The sequence below is a fragment of the Bubalus bubalis genome, chromosome 18 (genome assembly GCF_019923935.1).
Source record: "Bubalus bubalis isolate 160015118507 breed Murrah chromosome 18, NDDB_SH_1, whole genome shotgun sequence".
Lineage (NCBI taxonomy): Eukaryota > Metazoa > Chordata > Mammalia > Artiodactyla > Bovidae > Bubalus > Bubalus bubalis.
This window is the reverse complement of record NC_059174.1, coordinates 16,644,836-16,668,072: the sequence shown is the minus strand read 5'-3', so window position 1 is coordinate 16,668,072 and position 23,237 is coordinate 16,644,836. Positions and strand designations below refer to the sequence as shown.

The 23,237-nt window shown below is 42.9% G+C and overlaps 1 protein-coding gene across 7 annotated transcripts in view; it reads left to right on the top strand.

The window, feature by feature from the left end:
• Window positions 1-3,068: 3,068 nt before the first annotated feature.
• N4BP1 (NEDD4 binding protein 1) overlaps window positions 3,069-23,237 on the top strand; it is a 63,533-nt gene continuing 43,364 nt past the window's right edge. Inside the window, exons 1-2 of one of the 7 annotated variants that reach the window (XM_025268609.3) lie at window positions 3,069-3,504; window positions 4,905-4,925. In XM_025268609.3, coding sequence (XP_025124394.1) covers window positions 3,307-3,504; window positions 4,905-4,925 — 219 coding nt within the window. In that variant the 5' untranslated portion in view covers window positions 3,069-3,306. Of the gene's footprint in view, window positions 3,505-4,904; window positions 4,926-18,198; window positions 22,245-23,237 lie in introns of those variants that run through there. The other 6 variants (XM_044931220.2, XM_044931219.2, XM_025268613.3 and 3 more) reach the window with 6 other exon arrangements.

Genomic DNA, 23,237 nt, shown 5'->3' with positions numbered 1-23,237 from the left:
TGTCTTCTCTTGCTTACTGTCAAAGTAAAAAAAATATTTACAACCTAAAAGCTGAGAGTTAAGTTTCATTTGGCAGGAATATTTAGGACAGGCAGCATCTCAAGTAGCCCTGAGAGAGGCGAAGGCAGGAACCAAGTTATATAGAAGTTCTGCAACAAAGGGCAGGTAATGTGAACATCAAAAGATTGTTAATTAAAGGAAGATGCAAGAGTCAAGGCTCACTGGAATCATTCCTTTGACATGCACCTCACCTATCTGGGGTCAGTATCCTGTTTTCACATCCTGAATTTCCTCAGGGCTCACTGTAGGTCTGATGGCTACTAGGTGGCAGGTATTCTTTCCTTCTTGAGTTCCCTCAGGGCTCACCATCAGTGGTGGCTGCAATCACTGAAGACAGTGATATCCTTGTCTACTGATATGGCAGGAAATACTTCATTTCTCATTACTTTTGCATAGGGGCAGAAAAGGGGGCCCATTGCACATAACAGCACTCAGTACAGAGTCAGACTGCCTAGATTCAAATGCCTATTCCTACTACTTCACTTACCAGCTCTGTGGAACATTCCAGAATCTCTCTATGCTTCTCTTTCCTCATCTTTAAAATAAGCACGATAAAAAGAGCAACCACTGCTGGAGTTTTCAGAAACCAATAAACACTCTTTCTGCCCCTCTTGCGTTCAGAACTGAGAAATAAAAGCAGGTGTCAGACAGGTAGAGATCAAAGAGTCGTCTTTACTATTGACAAGGCTGGACTGGAGGATGTGGCTGAGGTGACAATACTTCACCCAGTCACTGACATAGTCAGCAACCACAGACAGCAGACACACCCTCTCTGGGAGCAGAGATCTTCTCGGAAAGTTGGCAATTGGTGGGGTCTGACAAGTTCTGCTCCTGCCCTGGTGGAGCGTGGGCAAGTGGCACTGCGTCTGTTCTTCCAGTCAACCCTGCTGGAAAAAAGGGGAATACACCGCCTCCCCTCCCGTGAAAACGTGGCAAAGGGAAAGAAGTGATTCCCTCAACACCCTCTCACTGGTTGCTATGGAGACTAGAGAAAAACTGCTACAGCATCTGTAATGTAGAATAGACTCCATGAAGGTCTCTTCCCTGGTGCCAGTTGTCATGGGTGAGAGAAACCAGCCAGGTAGTCAAGGCTGACCAACAGATGGAAGTTGTGGTTCAGAAACTGCAGGGAGCAAGGGAGTTTCTTAAAAGGGGATTTCTCTCTCTCCTTGTTCCCTATACTCAGGAAACCTTGAGAGTTCCCTAAAGGGAAATGCTGACCAGGATGGGAACTGGCAAGTCTGCTAACCAGGGGAAAAAAAAAAAAAACACCAAAGCTGTATCTCTGCTGATACACGAACCCAGTGACTTCTGAACAGAGTCCAAATGCCCAACTTTCTTTCATGGTTGTGTGTATGCACTACTTAAGCTGTTTCAGGGTGAGTTTTGGTGGGGGAAAGAGAAGAAGCTGTAGTATGCTTTTCAAAGCAGTGTCTCTCTCAGTCCTAACAAGCAATTAAGACTCACCAGCAGGGAAGTCGTTGGGAGCTAACAGGAACCACCCGGGGAAAGCCCTTTCGGATCACTGAACAATAGCAACTCCATTTAAGGTGAGGACACTGAGAAGACAGGAAATAACACGCTGTGCTGACTCCAGCTCTGAGAGCAGTCTATTTGGGAGGCCACTGCTCTCCACCTGACCTGCCTCAGCCAATCTCAGGTCATCCACCTGATGGATGAAGGTGGCGGGCTGTGCGGATACCTAGGGAAAAGCCCAGGGGAGCAGGAAGTTGTGCGTCTGTTAAGCCTAGTGGCTCTCTTCCCTGTGCTGAGTCATCCTTCGGCGGGGTACCAGGGGGCCACACCTGTCTGAACTTCTGAGGCATATGGAAAACCCCAGCAGCCAGGATTCTTGAGAGGTTTTACCTTGGGTAATCCCTCTCACCAAGACCTTTCCCCTTTGGCCTTTCCAACGGCAACATGTTTAGATCCCCTTCTTTCTCCTCAAGGGGTAATCCATACAGAGCAAGGGGGCCCCCAGGCTCACTAATTCAACATGGCTGCATAATCCACACAAAGCTTTTCTGTGAAAATAGAGCCCTAAATATATTGCTAATTTAACAATAATAATAGCTAATAATGCATGCTCACTTAGGTACTATATTCATTTTCGTAACAGCAGGAAGTACTGTTGCTATGCACATTGACAGATGAGAAAATGTGGGGTTAGACAAGTAATATGCTCACAGTCCCGAAGTCTCTATTATATGACAACATTTAGGACAGAGAAAGGAAACCACTTTATCTTCCACAATCTGTTTTCATGGAGTCAGAGAACATAAAATCTGGAAAAGACTTCGGAGATACCTGGGAGCAACTCAGATTTCTAAAGCCCAAGAGGGTTTAGAGTGTCCTTGCCCACGTCCCACGTTAAAAAATCACACAGGAGCCCCTAATCCCCCAGGTCTTGTACCTCTCCTTATAACACTTCCTCCTACCCTCCCAAAAGAAAACACTGTTTTGACTTTTCCTTCATCATTCCTTTCTTTTTCAATTCTCCATACACATTATCCCCACTTTCTTATCTTCCTGTTACCATTTTTACTGAAATAACAACGGAAAGAGGGAAAACAAAGGAAGCGGGGAGGAGGGGGTAGGAGAGGAGGAGAGAGGCGAGTGAGAGGAGGAGGGAGGAAAAGAGAACCATCTATCAACTCATGAGAAGCTGGATAACTCAATTTGCTAGAGCCCTAGGTTGGGCTTCAAAATGTCTGAAAGCAAGCCAAATCCCTAGCGTGACACTGGGTCAGTCTCCCGTACTGTCTCGGGGCTTCAATTTCCCCATCTGAGAAACCATTAATTCACCAGCCACCAGGCCACTCAAAAGCCTCAGTGCTCTCACCAAACACCACCCGGGGCTCTCGAGCGCCATCGTTGTGCCAACAACAAACATGGCGACTGAGCGTGACGTCCACTTCTATCACCTCCGCCCCCACGCCCGCCCCCACCCCCAGGGGGTGGCGACTCTCAATGACGGCGGCGGGCGGGGCGCATGCGCGGCGGCGGGGCCCGGCCCGCGGCGGCGGCGGCGGCGGCGGTGAAGGGGCTATCTGCCCTCAGTTGCCCAGTTGCGGCGGCCGCAGCGGGATGGTGTAGCTGGCCTTCCGGCCAGGCGGCGGGGCGCGGGCCGGGGCGAGGCGGCCGAAAAGGCCGACGCCGCCTGACGGGCTCGGGTGCAGCGGCAGCACGCTGAGGGGGCGTCGCCGCCGCCGGCCCCCGGCGCCGCCGCGGGAGGCCGCGCCCGCCATGGCGGCCCGGGCCGTGCTGGACGAGTTCACGGCGCCGGCCGAGAAGGCGGCGCTGCTGGAGAGGAGCCGGGGCCGCATCGAGGGCCTGTTCGGCGTGAGCCTGGCCGTGCTTGGCGCGCTCGGAGCTGAGGAACCGCTGCCCGCGCGCATCTGGCTGCAGCTCCGCGGGGCGCAGGAGGCGGTGCACAGCGCCAAGGTGAGTCCGGCCGCCGCCCCCGCCAGATCGCCTTCCCGGGTCCGGCCCCCTGCCGCGCGCGCGGCCTTGGGTTAATCGGGGGTCCCCTGGGCGCCCCACCCCCTTCTTCCCCGCGCGACCGCAGCCAGGCGCTGTGTTGAGAGCGCCGTTCCGAGCCTCGGCTCTCGAACCATGTGACCTTGGCTAGCGGTTTCATCCCAGGCGCCTCAGTTTCCCTATGTGTAAACTGGCGTTGACGAAAGCACCTGACTCGAAGGGCTGTGGCGAGGATTCGCCTAGGCGATGTGCAGAGGCTGGCCCGGAGTGAAGGCGTCGAGAGTGTTGCCTGTTGTTCAGCCCGCGGGCTGGTGCGTAGGGCCTGCTGGCTGGGCGCGCGACCTCCGGGCCCACCACCTCAGCCACTCTTCTCTTCCCAGGCCTCCGCTACAGGGATTCTGACCCTTCGAGGGATGTCAGTCCCTCTGAGAATCTGACAAAACCATCGTAGTAGTGCAGTACTCAGAGAACATCAAAAAGAGAAGGAATGTTTAATAATGGTGCTAAAAATAGCATGATTCCTCGTATTGATCTTGTGTGCCACTAACATTTATCGAATGGTTATAGCACATCAGACGTTATGTGTAATACTTCAGAAGGATTATCAGTTGCAGCCCTTAAAAAAAAAATCCAGTGAGGTAGATTTTATTATCTTCCTGTCTGTAACAGCTGGGGAAACTGAAACTTTCGGAGAGGTGACTCACCTTCTCTCTAAATCAGCATTTCAGACTTATACCTACTTTAGATATCTTCAGCTACTCCCTTCCCTCCGCAAGCCAAAATACTGCAAGAGTATATCCTCCCCTCACCCTTACCCCACCCCCACCAGCCAAGTTTCTCCAGTTTTTCCCATCAAGTAAGTGGGAGAGTCACAACTCGGACAGAGGCAGTTTGTTTCCAGAGACCTTGTTCTTGATACCATCTTCGAAATGATGAGCACTGGGGGTGGGGGGATCCTTTGTTCGTGTCCTCCTTCAGAAATTTCACAATGCCCTTGAAGAATCGGATTAGCTGTAACTCTTGACTTTTCTTAGCTTAAAGGGAAAAAAAAAAAAAACCTGGTTGCTTGCTTTTAATGTGTTTAGAGAAGATAGGACGTTTAACTGTATGATTCTTCTCCAAGCTTAAAGCACTGCAGATGTTGAATTAAGTTTACTTTGCTGTTCTTGATTTTCTTTTAATTACTTTCCTGATTTCAGACAGCTGGTCTTAACTTCTTCCCAGTCCTCTCCTGGTTTTCTCCTCCAGCTACTCAGTTTCTTCCCACTCACCAGGGCTGAAAAGTTTGACATGACTAAGTTGTGTAATAGACTTCTGAAGTCTCTTCCATGCATTCATTCCTTTCTTTTCCATTACTTTTGCAGCATTTAAGACCTTCTTTCTTGGTATGTGCCCTTTCTATTTCATTGCCTTCCCTCTCTCCCCGCTACAACTTGCATGAGACTAATCTTCCCACAAGAAGTCTCCTATTGCCTAGCTCATTTCACTCTAAACTTTTCTGATTTACAAAACACTTATTAATCCAAGCCTACTTTATTTTTGCAGTTTTCTGCCTTAGCATCTCTCAGCTTAAAACTCAGCTGTAGTTTGACTGCTACACTGCTTTTATTGCGTACTCTGCCTGCTCCAAGTTCAGCTTCCCTCATGGCTCACTGGAAAGTGCTGCTTTTGCTCTGCAGAAAAACCCTGCCAGACCCTCCCAGCTCCAGTCCTCTTGCCTGTCCCTGCTGTGCAACTCAGCATAAGCTAATTGGAAAAGGTGTGTCTTACCTTATCTTGGTAGTATGTGTCACCTGCCCTTTAAGTATGTGTCACCTGCCCATTTATCTTTGTTATATGTGTTGTGCATAATCCAGCCTTCCCACTTGTAAGAAATACTTTTTTTTTTCCCCCTTGAGAGTTATGGGTAAGAGTTGAATGCCGTACTCAAAGGCTTTGTTCTCGTTAATTCGTTTTGGAGTTTGCTTTACCTTCTTTTGAGAAGAGAAGACTTGATTTTTTAAAAATGTACTTGATTTCTAAAAACTAAGAGCGGGGGCTTCCTGGCGTTTCAGTAGTTAGCGCTCTGTGTGTCCACTGTAGGCAGGGGGCGTGGTTCATTCCTTGCCAGGGAGCTAGGATACTGCATGTTATGCAGTGCAGCCAAAAAAATGTACGAATAGGAGAACAAACTTCAACATCAATATTTTAAGTTAAGCTGTGGAGGAAAAGATTTAGGAGAAGGAAGATTCAGGGGAAGGACTTTTTGAAGCTTTTTTAGCTGATATGTGTATGTGCTTAGTTCTGTCTGTCTCTTTGCGACCGTATGGACTGTAGTCTACCAGGCTCCTCTGTCCATGGGATTTTCCAGGCAAGAATACTGGAGTGGGGTGCTGTTTCCTTCTCCTTGGGGCTTTTCCCCACCCAGGGATTAGAACCCATGTCTCCTGCATCTCCTTGCATTTGCAAGCAGATTTTTTTTTTTTTTTTTTTTACCACTGAGCCACCAGGGAAGTAGAGTCTCTGATTAATTGCAACTTTCTGGGTCTCATCAAATGGTTCATGTTGTTTTCCTGCTTTAAAAATGTTAATTCGCTACTCTTCAGCAAATGCTCAGGTAAAGGAGAATGTGGAGGTTTAGTTAGGGCTCCATGGAGAAGTGAGGTGTGGCCTCTGGTAGAAAGTGATAACGTTCTGGGAAGTTTTTTTTTTTTATAAAGGCACATGCTCTAGGAGTGACCACTTTTGTCAAAGGGGAATTTGTTGGAGGAAGTAGCACTTGAGCTGGTCTTTGAAGAACCAGGACATTCCCAGGTAGAAATGGTTGCATGCAAGGACCTAGAAGCCAGAAAAACATGGAGTGTTTGGTTAGGAAGTGTCAAGGTGAGAGGTGAACCCTCCAGGGACCCAAATGCAGGCCAGTTGGGCCTTATCAGTAGGGAGTCAGTGAGGATTTAGGGAAAGGAAGGATTTGCTTGAAACTCTGTATTTGAAGACAGTTAAGACCCAACTATGGAGAGAACATTGATCCCATTTAGAACTAGACATGAATAGGTGAGGAGGTTTCACTAGGACTGGCAACTAAGTGTATGTAGGGACTGAGGGAGAGATTTGAAGCCCCAGTGCAGAAAGGATGGATGGCAGATACATTGTTTGATCTGTAGGTTGGTGGGATCAGCTTTCCCATACTTAAAACTTCTGTGCCAAGAAGTATGTTAGGTTGCCTCTTGACCTCAAGGAACCCACAGCCTAATAAGCCTAATATGGGAGACAAAGTTAGAAACGTTATTAGAGTGGATGTGCAGTGTGTTATATTAATAGGGGAAAGGAAGGGTTGCTCTGCCCAAGGGGGTGTAAGGCCCTCAGATTTACATTTCTAAGCATTGCCTGCATCGTCAGTGTTTGTACCACTTGTTTTATGCTGCTTAGTACTACTTGCTGGTGGATAAGTGTTTAGCAGCTTTTATAGCAATGTGACAGTACTACAGGGGCTAGAGAAGCAGTGTCTGAAAGTGAGAGGGAAACCAGAAGGGGCATTGTGTGTAAGGGACCAGTGGGAGGGGACTGAGGTCCAAGGTGGCAGACATCATGGAAACAAAGGAGATTGACTCTCAGAGAGGAAGTGGAGGCACTGATATGAGCTGCCCAATTGACAAAGAAATCAAAGATGCAAAGCAAGGGTGGGATCCTTGGAGTCTGGCATTGGTGGGGAGACATGAGGCTGAAGAGATCTCAGCTCCCGAGAGTGCAAAGAGTTAGATCCTTCCTTTAAATCAAAGAGCCCCTGGGACCAGGTGAGGAGACTGCATGGGGAAGTGGCTGGTTGGTGGGAAGGAACTGGTGAACCAGGGTGCTCGTGCACAGTGTGGGCCTGGTGATGTCTGATCTGCTCACCCAAAGGAAGCCAGACGTCTGCATTTCATAATGGGAAGTCTGTTTTAAGAGACAACTAATCTATGTTTTGAAAACCATACATGCTGTGAATTACAGCTCAATAAAAGTTCTACACCACTATATTTTTAAAGTACATATTCTGAAAAATAAAAATAAAAATCAATCTCGGATAACATGTCAGTGGACCAGGTTCAGCTTTTGGATTACATTTTTAGGACCTCTGCTTTAGATAGTAGGAGACAAGATGAATAAAGATACACATTTTTTTCCATTTGAGAAAGAGGGCATTTGAAGGCTTAGACTTCACTTTCACTTTTCACTTTCATGCATTGGAGAAGGAAATGGCATCTCACTCCAGTGTTCTTGCCTGGAGAATCCCAGGGACGGAGGAGCCTGGTGGGCTGCCGTCTGTGGGGTCGCAGAGTCGGACACGACTGAAGTGACTTAGCAGCGGCAGCAGCAGTACTGTCTTAGTAAAATAGGATACCAGTTTACACCCAAAGAGGGAGGGTAAGAACCTGAAGACAGTGCAGTAAGTTAGCATAGATGCAGTGGAACTGTTGGAAGTGCATTGGAAAGGAACCAAAAAACTACTGGAATTGAAGTAAGGACCAGGGAAAATTAGATGGTTTGAATTTATTGTATCACTTGATCTAGAAATTCTCAAGTAGGTGATGATTTCTGGCACTCAGAATGTTGATGAAGCCAACACATAAAGACTGCAGGAGTCTAAGGTGCAATTGAGGAAGGCTAAATGGGGCCCAAGGAGAAGGCAATGGCACCCCACTCCAATACTCTTGCTTGGAAAATCCCATGGATGGAGGAGCCTGGTAGGCTGCAATCCATGGGGTCGCTGAGAGTCGGACACGACTGAGCGACTTCACTTTCACTTTTCACTTTCATGCATTGGAGAAGGAAATGGAAGCCCACTCCAGTGTTCTTGCCTGGAGAATCCCAGGGACAGGGGAGCCTGGTGGGCTGCCGTCTATGGGGTCGCACAGAGTCGGACACGACTGAAGTGACTTAGCATAGCATAGCAAATGGGGGCCCAAGAAGTGTTTCTGAATGATCATCTAGGACAGTCCAAGAATAATTTAAGACTTACCTTCTACTATCAGTGGACCAATAGCTTGAGACATTCAGACCAGAGAGGAGGGAGGTGAAGGCAGAAAGGACATAAAGAACTGTAAGAATCAAGGAAGGGACAGGACCTTCAACTGAGTCCCCTCCTAGACTCAGGGGATCCTGCAGGCAGAGGACAAGTTCAGTCAGTGTCGAAGAATTCTAGAGGTGGTCGTTAGAGAGGCAGCTCAGAGATCAGAATCTTGGATATGGAAGATTTCTGAGGATGATTCTGAGGACCAAGGGGTGGTACCTCAGTGGCCACAGGTAAAGCGAAAGCGTTCTTTTTAACTTACAGAAAGAAATGAAAGGCTAAAGGATGATCGAGTGTGACATCTAGAGATAATGCAGTGCTGAGGTCACTGAGGTCCATAGCAGGGAGTTGGGTGCTAGAGTTAGTTTGTGAGCTTAGGAGCCTGTCCTGGAGGTTAACACAGGAGTGATTGGAAGTAAACAGCATGGCTGCTTGTTGTATGACTTCTCCATGAGCCTTTATGGTACTGAATTTGCTACCTACAGCTGCCCATCAGTTGGTGTTATTTCAGGCATTACTTCATGGCAATGAATAGCCACCATAAAGCATAGCCAGTGGCCTACCAAAACCATCAATCTGGAGGACTTATAAGGAGGGTAATTTGGAGGACTTATCAATCTTAAATACATACACCTGAGAAGCTGTGGTAAAGTAAACTTAACATCCAACCTGCTTTTAATTTGGGAGGAAAAAGAGAGAGTCTTACGAAGAGTTGGTGATTGTCTTTACTTGAGTTTTTGCTCACATATTTGTGGAGTAAGAGAGGAGAAAGATAAGGGTAAAGAAAATGTAATTCCAGTAGAAGTGGTGTATATTACTTCACTGACTTCAGAGGGTTAAAATGCACCCTGTGTTGTTTAATTTCCTTTTTTGTTAGAGGAATTTGGTATCTGGTTTCATGAACGGATTCTTGAACAATAGATTTGTTCATGGAGGAAATAATCCATAGATGTAATGGGTATGACAGTTTTTGTTTTGATTTTACCAGAAAAGGAGGCCTTTTTGCATTTCCTGGAATGATAATTTTTAACTGACTATGGTTGTGAAAATCATCTTCTTAAGAAAAAGTGATTTGTTCATTCTCTTTTTAATGGTTAATATTTTGGGGTTATACCAGAATGTTGAAATACGGGATACTCTCACTGCTCGTACTAGGGTCAAAGTGATTGCTTCTGACTGTAGTTTCCTCTTCCTGATTTGTTTACCAGCTAGAGTATTGTAGGGTTTTAATTAAATCAGGGATATTTTGTTCGGTGAAGTTAGAAATCTTGCATTTCAAAAACAGTTATGGGGGAAGATCCTTACCGTAATTAAAGATCTGCTTTTTAAAAAATCAGTTATGTCTTATGGAAACAACATAGGAAAATCCTTTTGTTTAAAGAAACCAAATTATTTCTCTTTTTTTGGCTGCACTGGGTCTTGGTTACTTTGTATGCGCTTTCTCTAGTTGCAGTGAATGGTGGCTTCTCTTCCTTGTCGCTGTGATGTGCCGGCTTCTCATTGCGGCGGCTTCTCTTGTGGAACACAGACTCTGGGTGCTCAGGCTTCAGTATTTGTGACTTGCTGGCTTAGTGGGGCACAGGCTTAGTTGCTTCTTGGCATGTGGAATCTTCCCAGACCAGGGATCAAACCTGTGTCCTCTGCCTTGGAGGAGATTCCTATCCACTGCACCACCAGGGAAGTCCAGAATAATTTCTTTTGTTAATTTAAGAGTTTCCTTTCAACTTAGAGAAAATTGTGTTCAATTTTAGTGCTAATAGAATTAGTTACATTAATTGATGAGTAAGAGCTGTGTAGATTCACATCTGAATTTTCTGTGTAAAAGTCAGTTGTGATTATGGCACCTTTTCTTCGAAACTGTCTACCAGTCACCTGGGATCCATATCCATTCTTGAACCTGCATGTTTAGTTCACAATGTGTTTCATTATTAACCCTATTTTTAGGGCATTTTTAAAATTAAGATAGTTTAGGTTAATGCTGATGGTATTATCTCTAATAGGCTGATAGATAGATCAAGATTAGGCTGAAGTGACAGAAATCTATACAAAATGGTTTAGTTTTCTTTCACACAATAAGAAATCTTAAACAATAATTCAAGCTGAGTAGTAGTTAGGAGCTATCAGGGTCAAGGCCTCTGCAGTTCTTTTGGCCTTTCCCTTACGGTCACAAAATAACTGTGCAGCTCCAGCCACCACGTCTCTGTTTCAGGAAGGAAGAAAGAAGACACAAGCTTTCAACAGCATCCCAGCAGACTTTTCCTTATGTCTTGTTGGCCAGGATGATGTCATATGGCCAATATGGAAAAGGAGCTAGGAAATGTTCAGTTTTAACCAGCTACATTACTGCCCTGAACAAAATCTGGATTCTGTTGTTAAAGAAGCAGAACATGGATATTGGTAGACAATAGGAAGGACTGCTGCATCATGTCATCTACTTCTTAAAATACGCCCTGAATCCCCAATGTTTTTTTTAGTTTTGTTTTCATGAATAGGAATTTTTTAAATGAGCACTTTAGTTTCATTTTTTTTAAGTGTAATTTCTAAAGATACAAAGTGAGCACACATCAAACATTTATTTAACTTGTCTGTGAGATAACTAGCTGCATAGGAGAACTGGTTCAAGAAACAGAAGATATGATCAGAGGTACTGAAAAAAGAATGTTGGAATAAGACTGCTAGACTGGATACAAAACTTGTTCATATCGTATAGGATAATGAAACTGTGATTTTGGAGGTTATCTCAGAAATCATCTGTGCCTTTACTGGACAAAAATCTGCAAGTTAATGTGTTCTTGCTTTTTTCAATATAAGATAGTATGTCAAAAAAACACATACTCCTAGAGCATACATACATGGGCAAACTTTTTCCATAAAGAGCCAGATAATAAATTTTCAGACTTTGTGAACCAGACAGGGTCTCTGTCTCATATTTTTCTTTGTTTTTTCTTTTTACAACCCTTTAAAAGTTAGAAACAATTCTTTGGGCCTGTACAAAAATACTTTGAAGTCTGGATTTACACTGTCCAATATGTGGCCATTACCACATTTGGCTGTTTAATTAATGAAATGAAGTACTCATTTCGTCATTGTATTTCACGTGCTCAGTGGCCATACATAGTAGTGGAATACCGATTTGGACGTGCAGATGCAGAACAGGTGTCACTACAGTAAGTTCTGTTGGATGGTGCTGCTCCAGCTATTAAATGGCCCTTGGTTGGACAGAGCTGCTAGATAGTTCTCTAGTATGGCATTGAAAGAGCTTGCAGCTATTCTTTTATCTTAATTCCAGAGTTTCTGTAATTTGTGTTATTTGTGCCCCTTTTAGTCGTAAATAGCCTCAAGGATTATTTTTGATCACACACGTGAATGCATATACTTACAGACTAGCCTGATTGTATGTAGAGTATGGCAGGAGATATGGCAACAGCTAAGACTAGAGAATTATCCTCTCTGGAAATTTCATAAGGAGCCTTAGGTTGCCTTTTCAGTAGCCGAGTACTTATTATTTGTTTTTGTTTTTAATTGCCTCTTTTGGCTCTTCTGTTTTAAAGCTAGGAAGCAAACCTCACCCCAAAAAAAAAAAAATCAAGAAAATCGTTTCTGCATATTTCACCTGTAGCATTTATACATTTGGATGAATTCTTCTCTCCTCAAGATTTCCAAAATATGCTAGAATTTCTGGCTTACCAGGAAGGGATTTTTGTTTTTATATTGCATGTGTGCCACAGTCCTTGTGTTTTAATGGTAACCTTGCCATACCTGATTAAATGAAATTTATTCTTAAATATGACCTTGTAGGTATGGCCTGGGTTGCATGATGAATTTGTCTGATTTTGCCCTGGTAGAAGGAAGGACAGATTCTTCACAGTCCTGTGCAAATAACTACATTGCCATGAAAGGTGAGGAGACTCAGTAAAAGTGGACCAAGTTTCCCTTTTGATTTGACACAGTTAATAAATGTTCGCAATTTAAGAAATTCCGAGTGCCCCAAAGAAAGGAATAGTTTTAGCATCCTTATGAGGTGAAAGAGAAATCTCTGTGATTGATTGCCTAGTGACCTTTGCAAAACATCAAAGATAGTTTAGGTGTAGAAGACTTTCAGAGTGGTATACTACAAAGTAATAGAAAACAACAAATTACTCAGACATTCAGTAACATGCATGAATCTCAGAAATATTATGCCAAGTGAGAACAGTCTTACACAAGACAAGTGCATACTAATTCTATATGTGTGACGTACTAGGCAAGGCAAGACTTAATTGTGTAATTATGGTGGGGAAAAAAATCAGACTAATTAGAGCAGAACAACTGGAAAAAGACATTAAATACAGACTGGGTATTAGATGATACTAAGGAATTATTATTCATTTTGTTGGGTACAATAATGACATTGTGCTTATATTAAAAAGAAAACATGTAGTGTGTGTGTTTAAACTATGCTTGGCGTCTCTCACTTGGAAATTAGCCATGTATCCAAAGAATGTCCATTAGGGAACCATTTACTGTTAGTCCAACCAGGGGCTTAAAGTTAAGTAAGGATATTGGATAGTATGCTTAAACTGACAAGTACTGAGCAACATATAACTTCTGATATATATAAAAAAGTTATAATTCAGTGTAGTTGAATATGTACATTTTTCTTCCGCATAATCAGTCTTTTCATGAAAGGAAAACCTTAAAGTAAAAAAAAAAAAAAAAAACTTATGCATGCATTGTACTCTGCACTGATAAAATCAGAGAAAGGACATCTGTTTTTAAGTTAGCATTAAAATGATCAAATCAGATAGATTTGTATAAGGATTTTTTTTAGCCATGCCATATGACCTGGATTATCTTAGTTCTCTTCCAGGGACTGAACCCAGGCCACGGCAGTGAAAGTGCTGAGTCCTAATCACTGGACCACCAGGGTTTGTTTTTCTTAAACATGAATTTATATTCTAAAAACAAATGCCTTTGCAGTTTCAGCCTCTGTGCATTTTAGGTTGTTTTTGTCGTTAAGAAGTTAACTCATTATAAGTTCAGATGTTTAGTTTCTTTATTTTCTAGGAGTAATATAGATTTATGTGAAAGCTTGTTGTTCTCTATAAACCAACTTGAACAGAAGTTCTTTAGGAATCTTTATTATCTACTTTATTAATAACTCCTGGAGATAGGAATATATTTCACATTCACACCATGAAGAAATAAATTCTTTTTCTCGTTTCAGTTCAGTTCAGTCTCTAAGTCGTGTCTGACTCTGCAACCCCATGAATCGCAGCACGCCAGGCCTCCCTGTCCATCACCAACTCCTGGAGTTCACTCAGACTCACGTCCATCGAGTCAATGATGCCATCCAGCTATCTCATCCTCTGTCGTCCCCTTCTCCTCCTGCCCCCAATCCCTCCCAGCATCAGAGTCTTTTCCAAAGACTCAGCTCTTTGCATGAGGTGGCCAAAGTACTGGAGTTTCAGCTTTAGCATCATTCCTTCCAAAGAAATCCCAGGGCTGATCTCCTTCAGAATGGACTGGTTGGATCTCCTTGCAGTCCAGGGGACTCTCAAGAGTCTTCTCCAGCACCACAGTTCAAAAGCATCAACTCTTCAGTGCTCAGCCTTCTTCACAGTCCAACTCTCACATCCATACCTGACCACTGGAAAAACCATAGCCTTGACTAGACGGACCTTTGTTGGCAAAGTAATGTCTCTGCTTTTGAATATGCTATCTAGGTTGGTCATAACTTTTCTTCCAAGGAGTAAGCGTCTTTTAATTTCATGGCTGCAGTCACCATCTGCAGTGATTCTGGAGCCCAAAAAAATAAAGTCTGCCAGTGTTTCCACTGTTTACCCATCTATTTCCCATGAAGTGATGGGACCGGATGCCATGATCTTCGTTTTCTGAATGTTGAGCTTTAAGCCAACTTTTTCACTCTCCACTTCCACTTTCATCAAGAGGCTTTTTAGTTCCTCTTCACTTTCTGCCATAAGGGTGGTGTCATCTGCATATCTGAGGTTATTGATATTTCTTCCGGCAGTCTTGATTCCACCTTATTTAGAGACACAGAAAACTTTTAGCTTTGGTTCCCTGATCTTAGCCACAGGTCGAAAAGTAATCCAAAACCACAAAACTGGTACAGGTTTCATAAGGGCTATTCTGTCAGTGGGCCTGAAACATGTTCTTGCACAAACAAAAGAACAGAAAGCTAAAACCAGATATTCCTGTAGTCTGTCATGCCACAAAAAGTGGTTCCCTGTTACCTCCTGACAGGTTGCCACGTGATCAGATTGTAAAATCAGATTCCTACAGACTAGATTCATGTGTGAAACTGAATAGGTGGAAATGCCCAGGGGATAGTCTGCAGCCTAACAGTATTAAGGGCTAGAGATGGACATTTGGAGTTACTGCCAGAGAAGTAAAAGTTATCTTTGGAACTTAAAAGAGCCTATTAGAGTATAATTGAGGGAGAGGCCCAAGACAGAACCTTATGTAATATCTGCATTTAAGGTACAGTAGGGAAAGGCAGCAAAGGATTTGGGGGGATAGAAAGATAGGCTTTAGTCATTCAGGAAAGTGGTTTCAGTTTGAATGGGGGCAGAATCCAGATTTCAAGGGGTTGATGGGGAATGGGGTTTGGGATACTTTTTCAGAAAGTGTGAAGAGGAAAAGACAGAGTGGTTCTATGCATGCGCAGTTGGGCTGAAGGAAGTGTTTTTTTTTTAGGATCAAGGAGACCCACGCCGGTTTGTAGACAGAGGGACATGGGTGGGTGGATGAAGGGGGAGTGATGAATCAAGGTCTAAGAAAATGGCATGGCTTTGAAGGAGAAAAAAGGAGAAGGGTTTATGAAAGGTAGAATGTTTAGATGAAAGCAGAGAGGCAGTCAAAGGAATTCATACATTCCCGGCTCATTTACTAAGAGTAAGGAGAGTGACAGAAATGACATTGGAGACCCAAAGAGCTTACTTGGTTAAGAGTGAAGATTAAATTGCTCAGGAGAACTGACAGTTTTGGAAGCTGTAGCATTTGAGAGACCTACAGTTGTAATGGGGGTGAACACTAGGGTGAAGTGTGGCTCCTAGCACTGTCCCTAGAAGTACACTCAGAGTGAGCATGCAAGGAAGTCCTTGCAGGGTAATTCAGGTACTCCTCCTGGGGAAGAACTTGTAGACATTTCAGAAATAAAATTGAGAGGAAAGATGGAACGGAAAGCAAATGTTGGAAATGCACTGGGAAAAATGGTTAAAATGGTTATTTTAATTCTCTAGCAGTATTATTAATGTTGCTGGTCAGATAGAGACATGTTATCTTAACAGGTTAAAATGTTACCTTAACCTGTTACAGATTTGTGAGTCAGTTCAGTTGTTCAGTCGTGTTTCGACTCTTTGCGACCCATGGATTGTAGCACACCAGGCTTCCCTGTCCATCACCAATTCACAGAGCTTGATTAAACTCATGTCCATCGAGTCCTGATGCCATCCAACCATCTCATCCTCTCTTGTCCCCTTCTCCTCCTGCCTTCAATCTTTCCCAGCATCAGGGTCTTTTCCAGTGAGTCAGCTCTTCACATCAGGGGGCCAAAGTATTGGAGCCTCAGCTTCAGCATCAGTCCTTCCAATGAATATTCAGGATTGATTTCCTCTAGGATTGACTGGCTTGATCTCCTTGCAGTCCGAGGGACTCTTGAGTCTTCTCCAACACCATAGTTCAAAAGCATCAGTTCTTCAGTGCTAAGCTTTCTTTATGGTCCAACTCTCACATCCATACATGACTACTGGAAAAACCATAGCTTTGGTAACTAGATGGACTGCGCTGTCTAGGTTTGTCATAGCTTTTCTTCCACGGAGCAAGTGTCTTTTAATTTCATGGCTGCAGTCACCATCTGCAATGATTTTGGAGCCCAAGAAAATAAAGTCTCACTGTTTCCATTATTTCCCCAATTATTTGCCATAAAGTGATGGGACTGGATGCCATGATCCTAGTTTTTTGAGTTGAGTTTTAAGGCGACTTTCTCACTCTTCTTTAACTTTCATCAAGAGGCTCTTTAGTTCCTCTTTGCTTTCTGCCATAAGGGTGGTGTCATCTGCATATCTGAGGTTATTGATGATTCTCCCAGCAATCTTGATTCCAGCTTGTGCTTCTTCCAGCCCGGCGTTTTGCATGATGTACTCTGCATATAGGTTGAATAATCAGGGTGACAGTATACAGCCTTGACGTACACTTTTCCCAGTTTTGAACCAGTCCATTGTCCATGTCCAGTTCTAACTTGTTTCTGGACCTGTGTGCAGATTTCTCAGGAGGTAGGTAAAGTAGTCTGGTATTCCTATCTCTTTAAGAGTTTTCCACAGTTTGTTGTGATGCACACAGTCAGAAGCTTTGGCATAGTCAATAAAGCAGAAGTAGATGTTTTTCTGGACCTCTCTTGCTTTTTCGATGATCCAGCAGATCAGTTTGATCTCTGGCAATTTGATCTCTGGTTCCTCTGCCTTTTCTAAATCCAGCTTGAACATCTGGAAGTTTGCGGTTAACATACTGTTGAAGCCTCGCTTGGAGAATTGTGAGCATTACTTTGCTAGCGTGTGAGATGAATGCAGTTGTGTGGTAGTTTGAACATTCTTTGGCATTGACTTTCTTTGGGATTGGAATGAAAACTGAACTTTTCCAGTCCTGTGACCACTGCTGAGTTTTCCAAATTTGTTGGCATACTGAGTACAGCACTTTAACAGCATCATCTTTTAGGACTTGAAATAACTCAGCTAGAATTCCATCTAGCTTTGTTTGTAATGATGCTTACTAAGGCCCACTAGACTTCAGACTCCAGGATATCTGGCTCTAGATGAGTGATCACACTGTCTTGGTTATCTGGGTCATTAAGATCTTTTTTTGTATAGTTCTTCTGTGTATTCTTGCCACCTTTTCTTAATATCTTCTGCTTCTGTTAGGTCCATACTGTTTCTGTCCTTTATTGTGGCCATCTTTGCATGAAATGTTCCCTTGGTATCTCTGCTTTTCTTGAAGAGATCTCTAGTCTTTCCCATTCTATTGTTTTCCTCTATTTCTTTGCATCAATCACTCAGGTAGGCTTTCTTATCTCTCCTTGCTATTTTTTGGAACTCTGCATTCAGATGGGTATAGCTTTCCTTTTCTCTTTTGCTTTTAGCTTCTCTTCTTTTCTCAGCTATTTGTAAGGCCTCCTCAGACAACCATTTTGCCTCTTTGCATTTCTTTTTCTTAGGGTCTTGATCACTGCCTCCTGTACGGTGTCACGAACCTCTGTCCACAGTTCTTCAGGCACTCTCTCAGATCTAATCCCTTGAATCAATTTGTCACTTCCACCGTATAATTATACGGGATTTGATTTAGCTCATACGTGAATGGTCTGGTGGTTTTCCCTGCTTTCTTCAGTTTAAGTCTGAATTTTGCAATAAGGAGTTTGTGATCTGAGCCACAATCAGCTCCTGGTCTTATGTTTGCTGACTGTATAGGGCTTCTCCATCTTCGACTGCAAAGAATATAATCAATCTGATTTTGATATTGACCATCTGGTGGTGTCCATGTGTAGAATTATCTCTTGTGTTGTTGGAAGAAAGTGAAAGTCACTCAGTCGTATCCAACTCTTTGTGACCCCATGGATTATACAGTCCATGGAATTTTCCAGGCCAGAATGCTGAAATAATTTGCCATTCCCTGCTCCAGTGGACCACATTTGTCAGAACTCTCCATCATGATCCATTAGAGATTTGTAGGTATTTATATTAAATGTTTGTTTTCTGCAAGGCATTTTAATGCTTCTAATTTACATATATTCTGTAGGAATCATGTGTCAGTGTCTAAAAATATTACTCTTCCTCCTTTCTTTTCTCTTAGAGATAACATACAAACCATTTATGCAAGAGCATCCTGAGTTACAAGAAAACTTTAGAATCCTTAAATGTACAGCCAAAGTAGAGAACTGCTGATTGGAACGATTTTAGAGCTCTGCCCGTAGTACATTAAAGCTTCGTTGCCTGCGTAGTTTCTCCTTCCTCACTGATGTGTGGTTGACTTGTGTATCTTCTGTTATATTGTACCAGGGCACAGTTACGCTCCTGGCACCTGCCAGAGTGTGTCATCTCCGAACTCATGACAGATGATCCCACGTTGCTACATTTTTCAACTGTTGTGTCTTCCTTATTTTTGCACCTGTACTGTCAATTATTTGCAGTTGCATGCTCTGCAGGTAGCACCCTATGCTGTTCCTTTTATACTTTTATTCAGCTGCTTCAAACCATATGTGATTTGGGAGACAAGCTGATAAAGTCCTTCAAGTGTGTGCCCATAATAAGAGATGGTAGCTGGTGAACAGTGGTGCCAAGAACCCTTTCCCCAGGGCACACATACTCTGGAACAGCCACTTTGATCCTTTCTGTTTTTAGCTGTTGTGAGTAGCAGGGGTTGCCAGGAGCTTCTCCGATCCATGAATTGTTATGATGGAGTTAAGAAGAACTGAACTTGTAGAAAGTAGAATAATAGAAATCCATTTTGCCATATGCAAGGGAAGTTACTATTGTATATATTATTATATTATATACTCTCCCCCCACCTTTTTTCCTTAAAAGCCTGAGTAAAGTAAAACAGTATTAACACTACAGGATGGAAGAAAACAGTTTTTGACTAACACTGAGATGTTCGGATGCCAAATACAGTCAAATGGAAATGATGACTGCTTGGATCCACAGACTCTTTCTTATCAATACAGCTGATGGCCAAACGTCTAGAATGTGATAACACTGTATGCCTGTATACATTATTTCTCACTCCTGGAGTATAAAAATCAATTGTTGCTACTTAGTAATTTCCCAAGAGTAAATTATTTATGAAAAAAAATTGAGTCTGAATCTCAAGGATAACTACTCATTCCTCTTGGGAAACACCCAAACAGAAAGGAGTTTTGGGTAGGTGAAGCTATCACATTAGCTCCTAGCACAGTTCTTCCTCAAGCCTATGCAGTTAGTCTTGCATTAATAGTTTCGGTTATTTGGGGATATGTCAGACAGCTCTACTTGTATTGGCATGTCTCTGCCAGCCTTCCTAGCGCTTACACAACAGGAGCTCTCCTGAGGCCCTCTGTAATCTTGTCATACAGCATCAGAGCATGTTGTATATCCACTTTTAAATTTTTTAAATAAAATTAGGAAGAAGGGAGGGTAATAAAATAATATTTGCACATGGGTAAAATAAATCAGATATTACTGAAAGTTTTTATGGTGAAGAATAGCAGTCCCTTTGTTTCTTCCCCATCCCCAACTTCCTAAAGGCATCTACGGTTTTTAGCTATTTGCTCTGATGTTTACCTAAATAATTATGAATAATATACTGCTATTTCTTATCAATATTGGACATTATTCACTTTCTTTAAGAAAAATGATGAAGCAAAAACCAGATCCATTTGCTCAGTTTCTCTGGTCTGAATATTTGTGTCTCCTCAAAATTAATGAATGTTGAAATTCTAATGCCCGCTGTGATGGTAGGAGAGTGGCTTTTGGCGGGTGATTGGGTCATAAAAGGACAGAACCCCCATGGATGAGATTAATACCCTTAGACAATAGGCCTGAGAGAGCTCCACTGCCCTTCGCCACATGAGGACACGAAGTCCACAGCCTGAAAGAAGGCCCTCACCTGAGCATGGTGGTGCCCTGATGTTGGACTTCCAGCCTCCTCCAGAACTGAGAGAAATAGATTTCCGTTGTTTATAAGCCACCCAGTCTGTGGTATTTGTTACAGCAGCTCAAACAGACTAAGAAACCAACTTTTTTTTCTTTTTTTTTTTTTCACTTAAAGCAAGCTTATGTAATTATGATATATGAATACTACTCATTGCAAGGGCAAGTTCTATATATATTACATTATGTTCTCTTCCTGATTTAGCCTTTTTCCTAGGATTTTTATCTGTCCCTTTCTCATCTACTTAGGAAATTTGCTTTAAGCGCATCTCTAATAGTTTATAAATATTCCTTTATATCAACTATTCTTTGAGTCTCTTTTTCCAGGAGAACACCCCTAGAGCCCTTTTCCCTCCTCCAGTCAACTGGTTGCGCATCTTATCTGCTGCACGGCTGTAATCTGTGGACTTCTATTCTACTCTTGGATGGAATTTACTAATTACTCCATCTCCCATGTTTTTGGTGGCCTTCATCTTAAAATAGTTTCTCAAGAAAAGAATCTGTGGGAGTAATTTTTTCAGCCTGTAGCATGCTAGAAATGTTTTTATTCTGCTTTATATTTGGTATGTAATGTGGACATTATAGACTGAAAATCATTTTTCCTTAGAGTTTTGAATGCATTGTTAACCTTTTTCCCCTAATTTTCCAGAATTGCTATTGAGAATTTGACATTCTGATGTTCATTCTCTTATGCGTGTCCTGTTCCCACCCTGCACCCAGGGTTTTTCTCTAGTGAACCTTTAAAAACTCATCATGTTTGGATACTCTGTGGACCCTTTCAAAGTGGGATTTGGGTGCATTGGCTTCCAAACAAGACTTAATGTAATTTTTTGACTAACTATGCCTGGGGTCTTCTATAGTTTAGTTCAAGGAAATGATTTGTGTTATTTCTTTATTAAGTGTCACCCTGTCTTTTTGGAATGCCAGTTGTTGAGATTTAGGATATCCTTGATAGACCTTTAAAGTTTCTTTTCTCTCATTTTTTTCTGATACTTTTGGAGGGTTCTCTTCCACTTTGCCTTTCAGTTCTTCTATTGACTCTGTTAATATTTTGACCATTATACTCTTTTTGAAAACATTTGACTATTTAATTGGCTGCACTGGGTCTTCTCTGACACACAGGCTCTAGACGCACAGGTTCAGTAGTTGTGGCGTGTGGGATCTCCAGTCGTGACACAGGTTTAGTTGCCCCTCAGCATGTGGGGTCTTAGTTCCCCAACCAGGGATCAAACCACGTCCCCTGCTTTAGAAGGTGGATTCTTAACCACTAGACCACCAGGAAAGTCCCTGGTCATCATATTCTTAATTTGCTAATGCTCTTATTCTGATTATTTTTCTTTTCTTTTTTTTTTAAAACATTTGATTCCTGTTTTGTGAATTCATTATCATCTTACATCTGTTTGAAAGCACTAATTAAAATTTTGTTGAAGTTTTCTTTTCTACCCTGAATTACCTACTTTCCCTCCATTTTGTGTTCTACTTTATTCGTTTCAGTCTTCATGTTTGCCAAACTTTCTTCTGACAGGTTTTTTGTTTTTTAATATTTCATATTAAATCTGAAAAACTGATTGGAAGCTTTGTGTCTGGGCAGGATCTGTTGATAAGTGGCCTTTTTAGGTCAAGTAGAGAATCAGCCCTTGTTTAAGAGGATATTTGTTTTAGAAGTCTGTTATCTGGAGAAGAAACTTCTCTCCAGGTTGATTCACTGTTGCTGAGTGGATGTAACCAACTTTTTCTTATCCAGTAGCTGCATAGTAGTCTCAGCATATTTGACACCTGTGAATTCAACCTTACTTATGCTAAATAGGCAGCAGCATTTACATATTAGCAGGCAGCAGGGAGCAACTCCAGTTCTGAGTAAGACTCCACCCTGCCACTCATACTGATACAGTGTTAAAACTTGGACAAAATGCACTGAGCAGCTGCTTGAGAATTCTGAAAAGTAAACAGCAGGCAGAGCGGGAAAGAAGACCATGGTTCACAGTACAACCAAACCAGTGGTGAGTTTACCAGTTTTACCCCTCTGTTATCCCTCATCCTGGACTCAGGACAGCCTAACCTGGAAGCGGAAATGGGCACTAGGGCATAAAAAGAGCACCAGGAGAAGCCCTCCAGTTTTAACTCAAGGGACAGTAAATGGAGTATCTATGATATGTGAAGGTCTATATCATAGATACTCCAATGTTTTTCTTCGTTCTATTGGATACCAGGTTCTGAACACCCATGATGGTGGCAGTAGCTTGCAGAAGCCAGAATTCTGGGGGAGGAGAACCTTCCCCTCTGATTGGTGGGGTTGTCGTCCTGAGAGGATAGGGCCAGTCTTGTTGCTTTCTCTCCCTCTCTGTCCTTTGGCTGGACCCAGGCACAGTTGCAGAAGTGCAACAAAATGGGGTAACCAAAGCCCTAGCTTTCTGACTGGAAGACTGAAAAGAGGAGCCCAGGGAACCAGAAAGCACTAGAAAGATGGCAGAGAGGGAGGAGCTCAGAAAAATGACTCCCTAATAGTTGTTTATGATCTCCCAGGCTCATCCCCAAGTTACACACATGCGTGGATCTACTCCCTGTCAGCACAGCAAAGACTTTCGAGTACTGAACTAATAGGAAAACCACCACCCAGGTCCCCGATTGGCCACTGGGTACCACACCTGTGGGACAGATACAAATAGCGCTGCAAAGGCTTTAAAAAATGAACTGATATTGGAACCACAGCTCACAGAAGACTGGGTACCTCTTGCAGCCTGAGTCTAACTAGATTGAATACCTGCTAGAACAGAAGTGCTGACTTCCATCACAGATTTATTTAAATGAGCTAGAACTCAGTATTGAAAATGGATACAATACAAAATTACTTGGCATATGAAGAACCTCGAAAATGTCAGCTCTCATGAGAAAAGTGGAGAAGGCAATGGGAACCCACTTCAGTACTCTTGCCTGGAAAATCCCATGGATGGAAGAGCCTGGTAGGCTGCAGTCCATGGGGTCGCAAAGAGTTG